The sequence below is a fragment of the Hyla sarda genome, chromosome 4 (assembly GCF_029499605.1).
Source record: "Hyla sarda isolate aHylSar1 chromosome 4, aHylSar1.hap1, whole genome shotgun sequence".
NCBI classification, from domain to species: domain Eukaryota; kingdom Metazoa; phylum Chordata; class Amphibia; order Anura; family Hylidae; genus Hyla; species Hyla sarda.
In genome coordinates, this window is record NC_079192.1 from 414,781,716 (window position 1) to 414,803,764 (window position 22,049).

The 22,049-nt window shown below is 42.7% G+C and overlaps 1 protein-coding gene across 1 annotated transcript; it reads left to right on the plus strand.

The window, feature by feature from the left end:
* Positions 1-5,901: 5,901 nt before the first annotated feature.
* On the plus strand, positions 5,902-21,080 carry ERGIC2 (ERGIC and golgi 2). Its single transcript, XM_056517794.1, has 14 exons — positions 5,902-6,054; positions 7,341-7,473; positions 13,382-13,490; positions 15,814-15,860; positions 15,934-16,004; positions 16,096-16,136; positions 16,218-16,319; positions 16,404-16,499; positions 18,099-18,154; positions 18,374-18,472; positions 19,290-19,387; positions 19,467-19,629; positions 19,716-19,795; positions 20,631-21,080. The coding sequence occupies exons 2-14, from the start codon at positions 7,368-7,370 to the stop codon at positions 20,694-20,696; spliced, it is 1,134 nt and encodes a 377-aa protein (XP_056373769.1). The 5' UTR covers positions 5,902-6,054; positions 7,341-7,367; the 3' UTR covers positions 20,697-21,080.
* Positions 21,081-22,049: the final 969 nt, after the last annotated feature.

Consider the following 22,049-nt stretch of genomic DNA (forward strand, 5'->3'; position numbering starts at 1 on the left):
CTAATCCTTCTTGGGAAGGAAAATCAACAAAGGAGGAAACTTTTGACTTCATATCCCATCCTCATATATTGTTGTCATATCCCAACCCCATATCCCATCCTCATATCCCGTCCTCATATTTCGACCTCATATCCCGACCTCCTATCCCGTCCTCATATCCTGACCTACTATCCCGACCTACTATCTCGACCTCCTATCCCGTCCTGCTATCCCATCCTCCTATCCCGACCTCATATCCCGTCCTCCTATCTCGACCTCCTATCCTGTCCTCCTATCCCGACCTCCTATCCAGTCCTCCTATCTCGACCTCCTATCCCGTCCTCATATCCCGTCCTCATATTCCGTCATCATATCCCGACCTCCTATCCCGTCCTCCTATCTTGACCTCATATCCTGTCCTCATATCCCGTCCTCCTATCACAACCTTATATCCCGACCTCCTATCCAGTCTTCCTATCTTGACCTCATATCTCGTCCTCATATTCCTATCTCATATCCCATCCTCATATCTCAACCTCCGATCCTGACCTCCTCTCTTTGTGAGATGGGGTGTGGCTTGCAAGCCGGATTGACACATTCACCAGGAGATGCAGAGCGGAGCTTGTGAAGTAAGGTACTGGAAGTGACATATACTCGCATGTTGGAGTAACCCTTTAAACGCCAAAGATCAGGACAATGTTATGCGAATGCGGCGGGGAAAAAAAAAGACTGTTACACACAATGGCAGTAAAATTAGAGTTTCCTTCAAAGAAGTGAAAAAAAAAAAAGACTATTTTTGAACTGAACAAAATTTTCGCTCTTGTTCCCCGCACGATTGCGGGTTATTTACAATGAGCAGATAATTTTCTTCAATAATGAAGCGTCTGAGAGGATGGATAACCGGGACTCTAAAAATGTATTAGAGGGTATCAGGTTACAGGGATCATGCTAGGATAGAGACTTGTCAATATTTGGGACAGGTCACACGGGGGGGCCGGGGGGAATTAAAGGGGTTAATTTTTTTTTTTTTTTTTACTTCTCCTGTCTTCTCCCTTCCTCCCTGCATGGCTGGGTCATCCTATTCATTTCTGGATAAAATGTTCTATGTTAAAGATCTTGGATGAATACTACAGTGGTGGTATGGAATATTAGAGGGTTAGGAGAAAAAGTTAAAACGGTTTGCAATGTGGGGAGTTTGGAAAAATCTATATAATACTACCACACACCGTACCCACTGAATATAATACTACCACACACCATACCCACTGAATATAATACTACCATACACTGTACTCACTGAATATACTACCACACACCGTACCCACTGAATATAATACTACCACACACCATACCCACTGAATATAATACTACCATACACTGTACTCACTGAATATACTACCACACACTGTAGCCACTGAATATAATACTACCACACACCATACCCACTGAATATAATACTACCATACACTGTACTCACTGATAATACTACCACACACTGTACTCACTGAATATAATACTATGACACACTGTACCCTCTGAATATAATACTGCCACACACTGTACTCACTGAATATAATACTATGACACACTGTACCCTCTGAATATAATACTGCCACACACTGTACCCTCTGAATATAATACTGCCACACACTGTACTCACTGAATATAATACTATGACACACTGTACCCTCTGAATATAATACTGCCACACACTGTACCCTCTGAATATAATACTGCCACACACTGTACCCTCTGAATATAATACTGCCACACTGTACCCTCTGAATATAATACTGCCACACACTGTACCCTGTGAATATAATACTACCACACACTGTACCCTCTAAATATAATACTGCCACACACTGTACCCTCTAAATATAATACTGCCACACACTGTACCCTCTGAATATAATACTGCCACACACTGTACCCTCTGAATATAATACTACCACACACTGTACCCTCTGAATATAACACTACTACACACTGTACCCTCTGAATATAAAACTACCACACACCATACCATCTAAATACAATACTACTATACACTGCGCTCTCTGAATATAATTCTAGCACACACTGTAGCCTCTGAATATACTACCACACACTGCGCCCTCTGAATATAACATTGCCATACAATGCACCCTCTGAATACAATACCACAACAGCAGTAGCACTCTTCATCATCCGTTAGCTGATGCTATTACCACGGATGGGGGGGGAGGGGTTATTGGTGGTGTTGCTGGTGGATGAAGGGGGTGCTACTGCTGGGGGGGTGTTGCTTGTGGATGATGGGGGTGCTACTGTCCCCCCTGACAGTAGCACCCCCATCATCCATCAGCAGGATCATCCACCAGCCGGATCTGCTGATGGGGGTGCTACTGCTGGGGGTGTTGCTGGTGGATGATGAGGGTGCTACTGCCAGGGGGGGGAAGCATTAGGTAAGCAGCAGTTCCCCCACATTAGGTACCAGTTTCCCCACATTAGGTAGCAGTTTCCTCACATTAGGTAGCAGGTTCCCCACATTAGGTAGCAGGTTCCCCACATTAGGTAGCATGTTCCCCAAATTAGGTAGCAGGTTCCCCACATTAGGAAGCAGTTCCCCACATTAGGTAACAGGTTCCCCACATTAGGTAGTATAGTTTCTCCACATTAGGTAACAGGTTCCCCAAAATAGGTAGCAGGTTCCCCACACTAGGAAGCAGTTTTCCCACATTAGGTAGCAGGTTCCCCACATTAGGTAGCAGGTTCCCCACATTAGGTTGCAGTTTCCCCACATTAGGTAGCAGGTTCCCCACACTAGGAAGCGGTTTCCGCACATTAGGTAGTTGCTTTTCAACATTAGCTGGCAGGTTCCCCACACTAGGTAGCAGGTTCCCCACATTAGGAAGTATAGTTTCCCCACATTAGGTAGCAGGTTTCCCACACTAGGAAGCAGTTTCCCCACATTAGGTAGCAGTTTCCCCACATTAGGTAACATTGTCTCCCCACATTAGGTAGCAGGTTCCCCACATTAGGTAGCATAGTTTTACCACATTAGTTATCAGTTTCCCCACATTAGTTATCGGTTTCCCCACATTAGGTAGCATGTTCTCCACATTAGGAAGTGTAGTTTCCCCACATTAGGTAGCAGGTTCCCCACACTAGGAAGCAGATTCCCCACATTAAGTAGCAGGTTCCCCACACTAGGAAGCGGTTTCCGCACATTAGGTAGCAGTTTCCCCACATTAGGTAACATTGTCTCCCCACATTAGGTAGCAGGTTCCCCACATTAGGTAGCATAGTTTTACCACATTAAGTATCCATTTCCCCACATTAGGTATCAGGTTCCCCACATTAGGTAGCATGTTCTCCACATTAGGTAGCATGTTCTCCACATTAGGTAGTATAGTTTCCCCACATTAGGTAGCAGTTTCCCCACATTAGGTAACATCCCCCCCCCCCCACACACAGACAGACAGACACACACACATAGACACACTTACCTGGCCTGTGCAGTGCTTCTTCTCTCCGGTAGCCTGACAAACGACGTCACCGACGTCTTCCTGTGCTGGTCTGCTGAAAGACATCACTTGTGCGACCTCCCTCATCAGATCATGGGGTTCTAACGGACGGGGGTGGACGCAGCTGAAGACGGGAGGGGGGTTGTAGCGTGAACGCAGCAGGGCGCAGCTGAAGACAGGGGGGGGCGGGTGCTGAGCGGCATGGTGTCGACCCCTCGGGCTGGTGTCACCCGATGCAGCCTGCACCCCCCTCATCCCCGGTTGCTGCGCCACTAGATGTCCAAAATGTGGGAAGGAATAATCAGGTTCGCTACACATGCTATGGACATGATGAAGAATACAAGATGTTTGGTTACAAGTTAGTTCTAAAACAGCGAGAAGATGGAAGATGAACATTTCCCTCACCCCCTTAGTGGCGATTCTGGGTGATGATCTCGGAATTAATGTAGGCAAGAAAATGAACGCAATTTTGCATAGGTTACTATTCTGTGCCAGACGTTTAATTATAAGAAAATGGATTTCACCACACTCCTTCAATATTCAGGAATGGTTAAAAACAACAAATAAAGAATACAAAATAAACGAAAACAAAATTATCAGAGGAGATTAAATATATATATATATATATATATATATATATATATGCAGATTGGAAATACCATAGTTCTGTGTAATAAGGTTAGGGGTACGAAGGAGAATGGCTTGGGAATTAATATTGTCTTGTTTTTTTATTTTTTATTTGTTTTTGGGTTGGGAGGTGAGGGGCCCATATTGTATTTTGTATAATTGGAAGTAATCTGTAAACAGTACAATAGAAAAACTATATAAATTGGGGATTGTTGTCCTCGTATTGACCCAAAGAAAAAGGGAACATGTCAGTTTTACCGTAAAAAGCACTGCGTAGTAACAAAACCCTTCAAAAGTTGCACAATTTTCTTTTTCTTTTTCATTTCCCTGCAAAATAATAATTTTTTTGGGCTGTGCCGTACATTTTATGGTTAAATAAAGATGTCATTACAAAGTACAGTGACCCCCCCCCCCCCCCCCGACCTACGATCATTTCAACATACGATGGCCTCTCAGAGGCAGCATCAACATACGATGCTTTTGTATGTCGGGGCCATCGCATAAACGGCTATCCGACAGCGCAGACTGCTTCAGCTGCCCCCGGATAGCCGCTTACGGTGCCCCGTGTGGTCCGCTGACCATCACTTACCTGTCCTCGGGGCTCCGGCGCGTCCTCTTCGGGATCCCCTGCATCGTCGGCGCTCTCCGTCGTCGTCATCACGTCGCTGCGCACGCCGTCCCGTCATCCAATAGGAGCGGGGTGTGTAGTGACGTGATGGCTGCGACGGAGAGCGCGGATGCCGGGGAAGCAGAGGCCTTGCCGGAGCGTCGGGGACACCACAGGGACGCGGCGACAGCGATGGACGGTGACATCCAGGGCAGCGGTGACGGTCCGGAGCGGCGGGGACAGGTGAGTACAACTTCCTATACCAGTGGTCTTCAACCTGCGGACCTCCAGATGTTGCAAAACTACAACACCCAGCATGCCCGGACAGCCAACGGCTGTCCGGGCATGCTGGGTGTTGTAGTTTTGCAACATCTGGAGGTCCGCAGGTTGTAGACCACTGTCCTATACTTTACATTGCACGGATCCCTCAACATACGATGGTTTCAACATACGATGGTCCATTTGGAACGGATTACCATCGTATGTTGAGAGACCACTGTACAATCAATGGAGCAAAAAACAAGCCTCATATGGGTCTGTGGATGGGACAAGAGGAAGAAAACATGAAAACGCAAAAATAAATAAATAAATTGGTTACTTCCTAATGGCAAAAATGAGCTCTGTCCTTAAGGGGTTAAAGGACAGCGTTGCGCTTCCAGAAAAACGCATTAAAATCCAACCCAGCAGATTCTAAGGTAAGTTCTGAGGTAAAATTCTGTGTCCTAAGACTTAAATAAAAGTGACAATAACGCAATATACTGCAAATAAACAAAAAACTGTGAGTAAAAAGAAAAAATAATAATAATAATGGTTTATTTCTGTGTGAACACAACCCTATATTACGTTTTATAAAGCACTATAGTTGACCAACAATTGAAATATGAGCGTTTATTATTTTGTTGAAAAAAAAAAAGGACAATAAATAGAGCAAAAACCGCTAGAGTAAGAAACGCTACGTCTGAAACCCACACTCTCAGAAACGGATGTAAATTCCCTACCCTTAACAACCATGGCGCCGGTAGTCTCGGTCACGTGACTAGCTGCCTCGACCAATCATGTTTTAAAGTGACGTTCACGTGACACCACCACCGCTCCACGTACATACATGACCAAGAAAGAGGGAAGTAGTTCTGGGCCGCCGCCATTTTATTGTAGACCTGAATCTCATTTATGTCTATGGAATCTGCTGCGGGACCGGAGACGATAATGAAGCTGGTGATAGACGAGCGCTGACGAGGCCGGAAGTGACGACATGAACTGGTTGAAGTGATGTTCCAGGAGAGCAGAGCTGGGTTCTCTGTCACCTAGATCCGGGCTGGGGGCCCCCAGGAGCCGGTAAGTATTCGGTGTGTGAGGAGACATGTGGTGCGCCCCCTGCTGTATACAGGGAGCAATGTGACTGCTCTGGGTGAGAATAATGTATGTGCTGTGTCTATATCAGTGATCCCCAACCGGTGCAACTGCAGCTGTTGCAAAACTACAACTCCCAGCATCTATACTGTGCCCTCCTGACCCCTACACTACATGTATACTGTGCCCTCCTGACCCCTACACTACATGTATACTGTGCCCTCCTGACCCCTACACTACATGTATACTGTGCCCTCCTGACCCCTACACTACATGTATACTGTGCCCTCCTGACCCCTACACTACATGTATACTGTGCCCTCCTGACCCTTACACTACATGTATACTGTGCCCTCCTGACCCCTACACTACATGTATACTGTGCCCTCCTGACCCCTACACTACATGTATACTGTGCCCTCCTGACCCTTACACTACATGTATACTGTGCCCTCCTGACCCCTACACTACATGTATACTGTGCCCTCCTGACCCCTACACTACATGTATACTGTGCCCTCCTGACCCTTACACTACATGTATACTGTGCCCTCCTGACCCCTACACCAAATCTATACTGTGCCCTCCTGACCCCTACACTACATGTATACTGTGCCCTCCTGACCCCTACACTACATGTATACTGTGCCCTCCTGACCCCTACACTACATGTATACTGTGCCCTCCTGACCCCTACACCACATGTATACTGTGCCTTCCTGACCCCTACACCACATCTATACTGTGCCCTCCTGACCCCTACACCACATCTATACTGTGCCCTCCTGACCCCTACACCACATCTATACTGTGCCCTCCTGACCCCTACACTACATGTATACTGTGCCCTCCTGACCCCTACACTACATGTATACTGTGCCCTCCTGACCCCTACACCACATGTATACTGTGCCCTCCTGACCCCTACACCACATCTATACTGTGCCCTCCTGACCCCTACACCACATCTATACTGTGCCCTCCTGACCCCTACACCACATCTATACTGTGCCCTCCTGACCCCTACACCACATCTATACTGTGCCCTCCTGACCCCTACACCACATCTATACTGTGCCCTCCTGACCCCTACACCACATCTATACTGTGCCTTCCTGACCCCTACACCACATCTATACTGTGCCCTCCTGACCCCTACACCACATCTATACTGTGCCCTCCTGACCCCTACACCACATCTATACTGTGCCCTCCTGACCCCTACACCACATCTATACTGTGCCTTCCTGACCCCTATGTTTGTTCTTCAGGTTCTTCATCCCTGGTGACTCTTCAGGATGAGGCGGCTGAACCGCAGGAAGACCCTGAACCTGGTAAAGGAGCTCGATGCTTTTCCCAAAGTGCCTGAGAGCTATGTGGAGACATCAGCAAGTAGGGGGACAGGTAGGTGACCTAAAGTCCTCAGATTATATCAGTACTGGAGCGTTATAAGAGGAGCGGCTGATATCATCACATATGATGTAATATATAGAGATTATATCAGTACTGGAGCGTTATAAGAGGAGCGGCTGATATCATCACATATGATGTAATATATAGAGATTATATCAGTACTGGAGCGTTATAAGAGGAGCGGCTGATATCATCACATATGATGTAATATATAGAGGTTATATCAGTACTGGAGCGTTATAAGAGGAGCGGCTGATATCATCACATATGATGTAATATATAGAGATTATATCAGTACTGGAGCGTTATAAGAGGAGCGGATGATATCATTCACATATGATGTAATATATAGAGATTATATCAGTACTGGAGCGTTATAAGAGGAGCGGCTGATATCATCACATATGATGTAATATATAGAGGTTATATCAGTACTGGAGCGTTATAAGAAGAGCGGCTGATATTATCACATATGATGTAATATATAGAGGTTATATCAGTACTGGAGCGTTATAAGAGGAGCGGCTGATATCATCACATATGATGTAATATATAGAGATTATATCAGTACTGGAGCGTTATAAGAGGAGCGGCTGATATCACATATGATGTAATATATAGAGATTATATCAGTACTGGAGCGTTATAAGAGGAGCGGCTGATATCACATATGATGTAATATATAGAGATTATATCAGTACTGGAGCGTTATAAGAGGAGCGGCTGATATCATCACATATGATGTAATATATAGAGGTTATATCAGTACTGGAGCATTATAAGAGGAGCGGCTGATATCATCACATATGATGTAATATATAGAGGTTATATCAGTACTGGAGCGTTATAAGAGGAGCGGCTGATATCACATATGTAATATATAGAGGTTATATCAGTACTGGAGCGTTATAAGAGGAGCGGCTGATATCATCACATATGATGTAATATATAGAGGTTATATCAGTACTGGAGCGTTATAAGAGGTGCGGCTGATATCACATATGATGTAATATATAGAGATTATATCAGTACTGGAGCGTTATAAGAGGAGCGGCTGATATCATCACATATGATGTAATATATAGAGGATATATCAGTACTGGAGCGTTATAAGAGGAGCGGCTGATATCAGTCACATATGATGTAATATATAGAGATTATATCAGTATTGGAGCGTTATAAGAGGAGCGGCTGATATCAGTCACATATGATGTAATATATAGAGATTATATCAGTACTGGAGCGTTATAAGAGGAGCGGCTGATATCATCACATATGATGTAATATATAGAGGTTATATCAGTACTGGAGCGTTATAAGAGGAGCGGCTGATATCATCACATATGATGTAATATATATAGAGATTATATCAGTACTGGAGTGTTATAAGAGGAGCGGCTGATATCACATATGATGTAATATATAGAGATTATATCAGTACTGGAGCGTTATAAGAGGAGCGGCTGATATCACATATGATGTAATATATAGAGATTATATCAGTACTGGAGCGTTATAAGAGGAGCGGCTGATATCATTACATATGATGTAATATATAGAGGTTATATCAGTACTGGAGCGTTATAAGAGGAGCGGCTGATATCATCACATATGATGTAATATATAGAGATTATATCAGTACTGGAGCGTTATAAGAGGAGCGGCTGATATCAGTCACATATGATGTAATATATAGAGATTATATCAGTACTGGAGCATTATAAGAGGAGCGGCTGATATCACATATGATGTAATATATAGAGGTTATATCAGTACTGGAGCGTTATAAGAGGAGCGGCTGATATCACATATGATGTAATATATAGAGGTTATATCAGTACTGGAGCATTATAAGAGGAGCGGCTGATATCACATATGATGTAATATATAGAGGTTATATCAGTACTGGAGCGTTATAAGAGGAGCGGCTGATATCATCACATATGTAATATATAGAGGTTATATCAGTACTGGAGCGTTATAAGAGGAGCGGCTGATATCATCACATATGATGTAATATATAGAGGTTATATCAGTACTGGAGCGTTATAAGAGGAGCGGCTGATATCATCACATATGATGTAATATATAGAGGTTATATCAGTACTGGAGCGTTATAAGAGGAGCGGCTGATATCACATGATGTAATATATAGAGGTTATATCAGTACTGGAGCGTTATAAGAGGAGCGGCTGATATCAGTCACATATGATGTAATATATAGAGGTTATATCAGTACTGGAGCGTTATAAGAGGAGCGGCTGATATCAGTCACATATGTAATATATAGAGATTATATCAGTACTGGAGCGTTATAAGAGGAGCGGCTGATATCACATATGATGTAATATATAGAGGTTATATCAGTACTGGAGTGTTATAAGAGGAGCGGCTGATATCATCACATATGATGTAATATATAGAGGTTATATCAGTACTGGAGCGTTATAAGAGGATGATATCAGTCACATATGATGTAATATATAGAGATTATATCAGTACTGGAGCGTTATAAGAGGAGCGGCTGATATCATCACATATGATGTAATATATAGAGATTATATCAGTACTGGAGCGTTATAAGAGGAGCGGCTGATATCACATATGATGTAATATATAGAGATTATATCAGTACTGGAGCATTATAAGAGGAGCGGCTGATATCAGTCACATATGATGTAATATATAGAGGTTATATCAGTACTGGAGCGTTATAAGAGGAGCGGCTGATATCACATATGATGTAATATATAGAGATTATATCAGTACTGGAGCGTTATAAGAGGAGCGGCTGATATCATCACATATGATGTAATATATAGAGGTTATATCAGTACTGGAGCGTTATAAGAGGAGCGGCTGATATCATCACATATGATGTAATATATAGAGATTATATCAGTACTGGAGCGTTATAAGAGGAGCGGCTGATATCATCACATATGATGTAATATATAGAGGTTATATCAGTACTGGAGCGTTATAAGAGGAGCGGCTGATATCACATATGTAATATATAGAGGTTATATCAGTACTGGAGCGTTATAAGAGGAGCGGCTGATATCATCACATATGATGTAATATATAGAGGTTATATCAGTACTGGAGCGTTATAAGAGGAGCGGCTGATATCACATATGATGTAATATATAGAGATTATATCAGTACTGGAGCGTTATAAGAGGAGCGGCTGATATCAGTCACATATGATGTAATATATAGAGATTATATCAGTATTGGAGCGTTATAAGAGGAGCGGCTGATATCAGTCACATATGATGTAATATATAGAGATTATATCAGTACTGGAGCGTTATAAGAGGAGCGGCTGATATCATCACATATGATGTAATATATAGAGATTATATCAGTACTGGAGCGTTATAAGAGGAGCGGCTGATATCATCACATATGATGTAATATATAGAGATTATATCAGTACTGGAGCATTATAAGAGGAGCGGCTGATATCACATATGATGTAATATATAGAGGTTATATCAGTACTGGAGCGTTATAAGAGGAGCGGCTGATATCATCACATATGATGTAATATATATAGAGATTATATCAGTACTGGAGTGTTATAAGAGGAGCGGCTGATATCAGTCACATATGATGTAATATATAGAGATTATATCAGTACTGGAGCATTATAAGAGGAGCGGCTGATATCACATATGATGTAATATATAGAGGTTATATCAGTACTGGAGCGTTATAAGAGGAGCGGCTGATATCACATATGATGTAATATATAGAGGTTATATCAGTACTGGAGCATTATAAGAGGAGCGGCTGATATCATCACATATGTAATATATAGAGGTTATATCAGTACTGGAGCGTTATAAGAGGAGCGGCTGATATCATCACATATGATGTAATATATAGAGGTTATATCAGTACTGGAGCGTTATAAGAGGAGCGGCTGATATCATCACATATGATGTAATATATAGAGGTTATATCAGTACTGGAGCGTTATAAGAGGAGCGGCTGATATCACATGATGTAATATATAGAGATTATATCAGTACTGGAGCGTTATAAGAGGAGCGGATGATATCATCACATATGATGTAATATATAGAGATTATATCAGTACTGGAGCGTTATAAGAGGAGCGGCTGATATCATCACATATGATGTAATATATAGAGGTTATATCAGTACTGGAGCGTTATAAGAGGAGCGGCTGATATCAGTCACATATGATGTAATATATAGAGGTTATATCAGTACTGGAGCGTTATAAGAGGAGCGGCTGATATCAGTCACATATGATGTAATATATAGAGGTTATATCAGTACTGGAGCGTTATAAGAGGAGCGGCTGATATCATCACATATGATGTAATATATAGAGATTATATCAGTACTGGAGCGTTATAAGAGGAGCGGCTGATATCATATGATGTAATATATAGAGATTATATCAGTACTGGAGTGTTATAAGAGGAGCGGCTGATATCACATATGATGTAATATATAGAGGTTATATCAGTACTGGAGCGTTATAAGAGGAGCGGCTGATATCATCAGATATGATGTAATATATAGAGGTTATATCAGTACTGGAGCGTTATAAGAGGAGCGGCTGATATCAGTCACATATGATGTAATATATAGAGGTTATATCTGTACTGGAGCGTTATAAGAGGAGCGGCTGATATCATCACATATGATGTAATATATAGAGGTTATATCAGTACTGGAGCGTTATAAGAGGAGCGGCTGATATCATCACATATGATGTAATATATAGAGATTATATCAGTACTGGAGCGTTATAAGAGGAGCGGCTGATATCATCACATATGATGTAATATATAGAGGTTATATCAGTACTGGAGCGTTATAAGAGGAGCGGATGATATCATCACATATGATGTAATATATAGAGATTATATCAGTACTGGAGCGTTATAAGAGGAGCGGCTGATATCAGTCACATATGATGTAATATATAGAGGTTATATCAGTACTGGAGCGTTATAAGAGGAGCGGCTGATATCATCACATATGATGTAATATATAGAGATTATATCAGTACTGGAGCGTTATAAGAGGAGCGGCTGATATCATCACATATGATGTAATATATAGAGGTTATATCAGTACTGGAGCGTTATAAGAGGAGCGGCTGATATCATCACATATGATGTAATATATAGAGGTTATATCAGTACTGGAGCGTTATAAGAGGAGCGGCTGATATCACATGATGTAATATATAGAGGTTATATCAGTACTGGAGTGTTATAAGAGGAGCGGCTGATATCACATGATGTAATATATAGAGGTTATATCAGTACTGGAGTGTTATAAGAGGAGCGGCTGATATCACATGATGTAATATATAGAGATTATATCAGTACTGGAGCGTTATAAGAGGAGCGGCTGATATCATCACGTATGATGTAATATATAGAGGTTATATCAGTACTGGAGCGTTATAAGAGGAGCGGCTGATATCATCACATATGATGTAATATATAGAGATTATATCAGTACTGGAGCGTTATAAGAGGAGCGGGTGATATCACATATGATGTAATATATAGAGATTATATCAGTACTGGAGCGTTATAAGAGGAGCGGATGATATCATCACATATGATGTAATATATAGAGATTATATCAGTACTGGAGCGTTATAAGAGGAGCGGCTGATATCATCACATATGATGTAATATATAGAGATTATATCAGTACTGGAGCGTTATAAGAGGAGCGGCTGATATCACATGATGTAATATATAGAGATATTTTGTAGTGATAAGTGCAGAACACTACAGGTAAGAAGAAATGTTTTGCAGGCGTTCGATCTCTAATCTCCCAGCATTCCCTGCTTGTTCGTTTCCTCTGATGCCTCTTCCTTGCTGTCTTCCCCCAGTGTCTCTGCTGGCGTTCTCTGTCATGGCCGTCCTCACAGTCCTGGAGTTCCTGGTGTATCGGGACACGTGGATGAGATATGACTATGATGTGGACAAGGACTTCACCAGGTTATTATGAGTCCTCTGTGGTGTCACCGATCTCGTCTCTTACCGCCTGACAGGAAACTTCTACATGACCTCGTAACTACACCCATCAGACAGCAGGGGGCAGCAGAGGGCAGTACATTAAAGAAGACGTCTCATGCCGAGAAGTACAGAAAAACGTATCCCCTGTCCACAAGCTAGAGGATATGTTTTAGATCGCAGGGGGTCCAAAGGCTGTGGCCCCCCCTCGATCTCCCACGGAGCGGCATGTCACGACCCCCGCCTGAACCAGGGGCTGCCACGCCCTCTCCGTATATCTCTATGGGAGAGCCGTTCGGCTATATTCAGCTGTCCCATAGAGAGATATGTAGGGGGCTTGATGCGCCACTATGTGGGAGAGCCAGGGATCCATACAGGAGATCGCGGGGGGCTACAGTGCTCAGACCCCCCTGGGGATAAGATTTTCTGTACTTCAAGACATGAGACTTCCTCATTAAACCAGGGAGAAGTCACCCGGTCTGACCGTTAAGGAGTGCGCACACTACGACATCCCCGGATGGAGACTCCGTCTGCAGGGGGCGTTACCAGAATCCATCGGCGCTAGGACCTGATGTGATATGAATTTAATTAATCACAGAAATTCTGTAATGTTCAGTAAAATCCCATTAAAGACAGAACTTCTCCGCTCCGAGATTCTTGGTGTAAACGTACAGTTTTTTATTTCTATCCTCCTCTCGCTTGCTCTCTTTTGTTCGCTTACCCTTTCTCGCTCTCTTTTGCTCTCTCTTGTTCGCTCGCTCTCTTACTTGCTCTTACTATTGCTCAATCTATTGTTCACTCTCTTTTGTTTGCTCTCTCGCTTACCCTTTCTCTCGCTTTCGATCTTGTTCTCGCTCTCTTGTTAACTTCTTGCTCTCTCATCTCGCTTGCTCGCTCTTGCTCTCTTGTTCCTTGCTTGCTCTTTCTTTTTCTCTCTTGCTCACTTTGTTTTTCTTGCACTCGCTCTCTCTCTTTCTTGCTCGCTCTCTTTCTTGTGCTCTCACTCGCTCTCTCTTGTTCTTCTTGCTTTCTTATCTCGCTCGCTCTTGCTCTCGTCTGCTCTCTTGTTCTTGCTCTCTCTCTTGTGCTCGCTCTTTCTTGTGCTCCTTGCTCTCTCTGGCTCGCTCTTGCTCTCTCTCTTGCTCTCTCTGGCTTTCTCTTGTTCTCTCTCTTTCTTCTCTCCTTTCTTGTTCTCTCTCTTGTTTGTTCTTTCTCTCTCTCTCTGTCTCTCTCTCTCTCTCTCTCTCTCTCTCTCTCTTCTCTCTCTCTCTTGTTCTCTCTCTCTCTTGTTCTCTCTCTCTCTCTTGTTCTCTCTCTCTCTTGTTCTCTCTCTCTTGTTTGTTCTTTCTCTCTCTCTCTCTCTCTCTCTGTATCTCTTTCTCTCTCTCTCTATAATCTCTCTCTCTATAATCTCTCTCTCTCTTGTTCTCTCTCTCTTGTTTGTTCTTTCTCTCTCTCTCTCTCTCTCTCTCTTCTCTCTCTCTCTTGTTCTCTTTCTCTCTCTCTCTCTCTTGTTCTCTCTCTCTTGTTCTCTCTCTCTTGTTCTTTCTCTCTTGTTCTCTCTCTTACCATCCTAATTTCTCCTTTATCATTTGCCTCTATAGATTGCTGGGGGTCTGTAAACAGACGAGCAGGGACCAGACTGCACTTTACTTCTGATAAAATACTTTGGGAAGGTTTTCTAGTAGAACATTTACCAGTGTCTGAGCAGCCAATCTGACATTTATACCCCTCGTGTCAAAAACAATGCAAATAAAAAAAAAACTAGTACTGGCAATCAAAGACCTATGGAGTTTTAGCACAGCCAAAAAATCTAATAAAAATTATATAATTTATAAATAAAATTGAATGCGCTAAATAACTGATAGACCGCAATCTTTTCAGTATTCTGCACATAGATCACAACATAAATTTAAAAATGAACAATGATTCTAACAGCCAAAAGCAAAATATAATGAAATATATAATACCATGAAATAATATAATGAAATAATATAGAATTAATATAATAAAATGGGATAGCAAAATAAGTTACATGTTTATTCAGATGAAGTCTCAGTCTGTATAAGTAGTAAATAATTACGTTCCAATATGTCGTTCACATCCAGTATTAACCCTAACAGTCTCCTGATAAATCTTATATCTTATTTCATTATATTCTGCTTTTAGTGATCACAGTCATTGTTGATTTAGACATTTATTTTGTGATCTATTTATTATATTAATAAAATATTAATTATTTAGTTTGTATAGATTTATTTAGTTTTTAAGCATCCCCCCCCCCCCCCCCCCTTTTTTTATATTTCAGTAAGTTGCGGCTGAACATCGACATCACGGTGGCCATGAGGTGTCAGTGTGAGTATCTGTCCAGCAGGTGGCAGTGTTGCTCTGTGTTTTTCTCGCTCCTCACATATTATTATGTCCACAGATGTCGGTGCCGATGTCCTGGATCTTGCGGAGACCATGGTGACCTCCGCCGAAGGGCTGGTGTATGAGCCGGTGAGTACGGGCAGGACCACAGTAAATCTGATTGGATGATGATGAGAGGTCTCAGCGTGTCCGGGGTTAATGGCCGTCTTTTGTCTTCCAGGTCGTATTTGATTTGTCTCCTCAGCAGAGGCAATGGCAGAGGTGAGATACTGTCCTGTGGGGGCAGCTTCCAGTCCGGGGGTCTTCCATCTTCTACCTTATTGACATTTCATTGTGTTCTAGGATGTTACAGCAGATTCAGAATCGTCTGCAGGAGGAGGCGTCACTACAGGATCTTCTGTTCAAGAGCGCCATGAGGAGCTCCGTCACCGCCCTGCCCCCCAGGTAAGACCCCCACACACCCCTCATGGAGACTGGAGGGGACTAATACCAGGGGGCGTCTGACTAACTTCTATCTCTGATTCTCAGGGAAGATTCTCCATCCGAGCCCCCCATCGCCTGCCGCATCCACGGTCACCTGGATATTAATAAAGTGGCTGGAAACTTCCATATCACTGTGGGCAAGTATGTTATTCTGTGAAGAGTGTATGATCCACCAGGAACCTAGACATTCTGCCTGTATTATACTCCAGAGCTGTACTCACTATTCTGCTGGTGAGGTCACTGTGTACATACATTACATTACTTATCCTGTACTGACCCTGAGTTATATCCTGTATTATACTCCAGAGCTGTACTCACTATTCTGCTGGGGAGGTCACTGTGTACATACATTACATTACTTATCCTGTACTGATCCTGAGTTATATCCTGTATTATACTCCAGAGCTGTACTCACTATTCTGCTGGTGAGGTCACTGTGTACATACATTACATTACTTATCCTGTACTGATCCTGAGTTATATCCTGTATTATACCCCAGAGCTGTACTCACTATTCTGCTGGTGAGATCACTGTGTACATACATTACATTACTTATCCTGTACTGATCCTGAGTTATATCCTGTATTATACTCCAGAGCTGTACTCACTATTCTGCTGGTGAGGTCACTGTGCACATACATTACATTACTTATCCTGTACTGATCCTGAGTTATATCCTGTATTATACTCCAGAGCTGTACTCACTATTCTGCTGGTGAGGTCACTGTGTACATACATTACATTACTTATCCTGTACTGATCCTGAGTTATATCCTGTATTATACTCCAGAGCTGTACTCACTATTCTGCTGGTGAGGTCACTGTGTACATACATTACATTACTGATCCTGTACTGATCCTGAGTTATATCCTGTATTATACTCCAGAGCTGTACTCACTATTCTGCTGGTGAGGTCACTGTGTATATACATTACATTACTTATCCTGTACTGATCCTGAGTTATATCCTGTATTATACTCCAGAGCTGTACTCGCTATTCTGCTGTAGAGGTCACTGTGTACATACATTACATTACTTATCCTGTACTGATCCTGAGTTATATCCTGTATTATACCCCAGAGCTGTACTCACTATTCTGCTGGTGGAGTCCCTGTGTACATACATTACATTACTTATCCTGTACTGATCCTGAGATATATCCTGTATTATATACTCCAGAGCTGTACTCACTATTCTGCTGGTGAGGTCACTATGTACATACATTACATTACTTATCCTGAGTTATATCCTGTATTATACCCCAGAGCTGTACTCACTATTCTGCTGGTGAGGTCACTGTGTACATACATTACATTACTTATCCTGTACTGATCCTGAGTTATATCCTGTATTATACCTCAGAGCTGTACTCGCTATTCTGCTGGTGAGATCACTGTGTACATACATTACATTACTTATCCTGTACTGATCCTGAGTTATATCCTGTATTATACCCCAGAGCTGTACTCACTATTCTGCTGGTGAGGTCACTGTGTACATACATTACATTACTTATCCTGTACTGATCCTGAGTTATATCCTGTATTATACTCCAGAGCTGCACTCACTATTCTGCTGGTGAGGTCACTGTGTACATACATTACATTACTTATCCTGTACTGATCCTGAGTTATATCCTGTATTATACTCCAGAGCTGTACTCACTATTCTGCTGGTGAGGTCACTGTGTACATACATTATATTATGATTATTTATATACTTTTGCTTTATTATTTAGGGCCATCCCACACCCCAGGGGTCACGCACATTTGGCCGCGCTCGTCAGCCATGACAGTGAGTATTTTTTTTTTTTTTATAGAACTATATTACTGTATATTATAGGATCAGTCATATCCGTTTTCACCCAACATTCCCAGGAAGGGGTTAGGGAATTTTTTTAGTATTTTTTTATAGTGAAGGACATGACTTATCCTCTAGCCCCCCGGGGCCCCTTTAGCCGTCTGTCGGCCGGTATATGAGTATATTGGGTGAATCTGTTGTCTTTATTCTCAGGTTATAATTTTTCTCATCGTATCGATCACTTGTCCTTCGGAGAAGTCCTTCCGGGGATCATCAACCCTTTGGATGGAACGGAAAAAATAGCTGAAGAAAGTAAGTGACCCTCCCCCCTCCCTCTCTGTTGTCTGCTATATATGACTTTTAAAGCAAATTGATAATCTCCACAATTTTGGGTACACAGCTCCTATGCTGACCCATGTGTCTCCATGGTTACAGACTACAAACAAACCCTGTGTAGTCTGTCCCTCCCGTGTCATCTGCATCTTGTTCACCTACCAAGTGAATGAAGACAAAATGATACAAACGTGCACACAGGACCAGACTACACAGGGTTTGTTTGTAGTCTGTTACCATGGAGACTCGTAGGTTTTCATTAGATGCAAAATATTAGGAGCCTCTCCTTTAATTAATTACACAACAACAACCCCCTAGAGGGGAAAGGGTAAAACTTATAACAACAAATGGGGATTAACCCCCCAAGGGGTACACTAAACTACCCCCCCCCCCACACACACAGACACACACACACACACACACACACACAAAAACTATTAAAATGTAACCTTTATTGTATAACAGAAAAATGTCTAGGGTGAAAAACTGATGTGGTAATTCACCTATACCACCAATAGGTGTCAGTATCAAACAAAGGAAAATTTAAAAGCACAGCTAGTCATGCACTCATATATGGTTAGTGATTCATGGTCGTCAACCTGGTGTGCCACTATATCCTATGGGCCACTCAGATGGCTTACAGATGATTGAGCTAAGGCTTACCAAAAAAAAAAACCGCTGCTGAATAAAAAAAATCACATTAGCCTAAGTCCTGACGTTTCGCTGGAGACCCAGCTTCATCAGAGGACTGACAGCTACTCTCCTTGAATTATTCCTCCTCCTCCTTCTTCCGCAGGTAACCAGATGTACCAGTATTTTATCACCATCGTCCCGACCAAACTGAACACGCACAAGGTGTACGGGGACACGCACCAGTTCTCGGTGACGGAGCGGGTAAGATCCGGTAACCGATGACATCACAGTTAGCCTATAATAAACCCCTCCGCTCAGTCTCTATGGTCTCGTTATACAGGAGCGGGTGATAAACCATGCCACCGGCAGTCACGGCGTGTCGGGGATATTTATGAAGTATGACATCAGCTCCTTGATGGTGACGGTGACAGAGGATCACATGCCCCTGTGGAAGTTCCTGGTGCGGCTCTGCGGCATTATCGGCGGGATTTTCACCACCACTGGTGCGGCTTTACTTCCAAGGGGGCGTCATTATTGGATCTTGTCTTTAGATTTGCAGATTTTACTTGGTGTTTTCTTCTCCCATCAGGGATGATCCATGGGCTGGCGGAGTTTTTCGTGGATATTATTTGCTGTCGTTTCAAGCTCGGAGCTTATAGACCACTTGAAGTGAGTGTGATCTACCCCTCCAACTCTATTTGTATATTGCTGCTGCTATTTCTATATGATCAGAATATATAGTAGTTATAAACCTCCCCTCTAGCTCTATCTGTATACTGCTGCTATCTGTATTGGATCAGGATATATAGTAGTTATACACATCCCCTTCAGCTCTATCTGTATACTGATGCTATCTCTATAGGATCAGGATATATAGTAAATATACACCTCCCCTTCAGCTCTATCTGTATACTGCTGCTATCTGTATTGGATCAGGATATATAGTAGTTATAAACCTCCCCTCCAGCTCTATCTGTATACTGCTGCTATCTCTATAGGATCAGGATATATAGTAAATATACACCTCCCCTTCAGCTCTATCTGTATACTGCTGCTATCTGTATTGGATCAGGATATATAGTAGTTATACACCTCCCCTTCAGCTCTATCTATATACTGCTGCTATCTCTATATGATCAGGATATATAGTGGTTATACACCTCCCCTTTAGCTCTATCTGTATACTGCTGCTATCTATGAGATCAGGATATATAGTAGTTATACTTCTTCCCTCCAGCTCAATCTGTATACTGCTGCTATCTCTATGAGATCAGTATGTATAGTAGTTATAAACATCCCCTCCAGCTCCATCTGTATACTGCTGCTATCGCTATAGGATCAGGATATAAAGTAGTTATACTATGTCCTATATTTTTGCTGCATTTATTTTTTTCATTTTCACAGTTTTTTTTTTTTCCCCCAAATCAGTGCAAAAATGTTGCTATTTTACCACAGTTGTCCTGACTTGGCAGTAACTGGTTAAGTCTTTTTATTTTTTATGTAGGAAAACCACGTCCAGAACCTCCCTGCGATGGCGGCACAGAGACCTCCTGCCCCGGACCCTTTATGATCGATCCAGACTTTTATGATACAAATAAACATATCATCCGCTGTTTTACACTCCCGGCTCTGTTGGTGTTTTACGTGTTTGCCGCTTCATTTACTGCGTCCTTGTATGAAGGTGTCCGCAAAACATTAAGGGTTAACCAATATGGCCGCCTTTTACTATTTAGCTGGACTACAGCAAATAGGATGTAAGGCAGACTCTCCGTTCTGGAGCCTGTGGGAGATTGGGTGAAAGTAAAAAACTGTGATGGACCAAATTGTAATGTAAAGTGAAATACCATGCGCTTTCCTGCTGTATCATCTCTGTGCACTAGATGGTGCTGTTCACTTTCCAAAAAACCGTAATCCCGACGGACTATAATGACACTGTAATATACATGTCACCTTTTTTTGTCCTGTATGATGCCCTTTACTAGTGACACATGACGATCTGTGCTGAGCCTTTAGAGTTCACTGTCACTTCACTTTGTCGGAACCGCAACGCTGATAAATGCAGATATACAGTAATATTACTATGAGCTGAGGACTTATCTGCATTGTCTGTTGGGAGACAGAGGTTGTGAGAAATGCTTCGTATCAGAGACTTAGACTGATGCATCGTCCCTCTCCCATGCTTTACACTGCAGCTTTTCTTAATCTCCAGGAACATTTTAGTGAAAAGTATAATTTAATTATACATTTTGCAGTAGATAAGTGTAACCAAAGTGTCAGGCAAGATGAATGCCCCTTCAATGCTTAAAGGGGTACTCCGCTGCTCAGCGTTTGGAATAAACTGTTCAAAACGCTGGAGCCGGCAGCTTGTGACATCATAGCCCCGCCCCTTATGATGTCATGCCACACCCCCTCAATGCAAGTCTATGGGAGGGGGCGTGACGGCTGTCACGCCCCCTCCCATAGACTTGCATTGAGGGCGCGAGGCTATGATGTCACAAGCTGCTGGCTCCTGCGTTCGGAACAGTTTGTTCCAAACGCTGAGCAGCAGAGTACCCCTTTAAGGGGTCCCCATTATGGTGGTGATCTATGTACCATGTTTATGAAGGGGGTCACAGTAACCTCCACACGATGCCAGGACACAAGGTCTCCAGCAGAACGTTGCCCCGAGCATCACTCTATCTACCATAGTTCATCCTGGTGCCATCTCTTCCCTAAGGGACCAACACGGTCATCCACATGATGGAGAATGTCATCCATCAGACCACGCATCTTCCATTGCACCATGCTCCAGTTCTGATGTCTATTGTAGACCCTTTCGGTGGTGGACAGGGGTCGTGGACACTCTGACTGGTCTGCAGGGCCTCATACACAGCAGCTGTGATGTCCCGTGTCATCTGACTCCTTCATATCATAGACAGCGGGA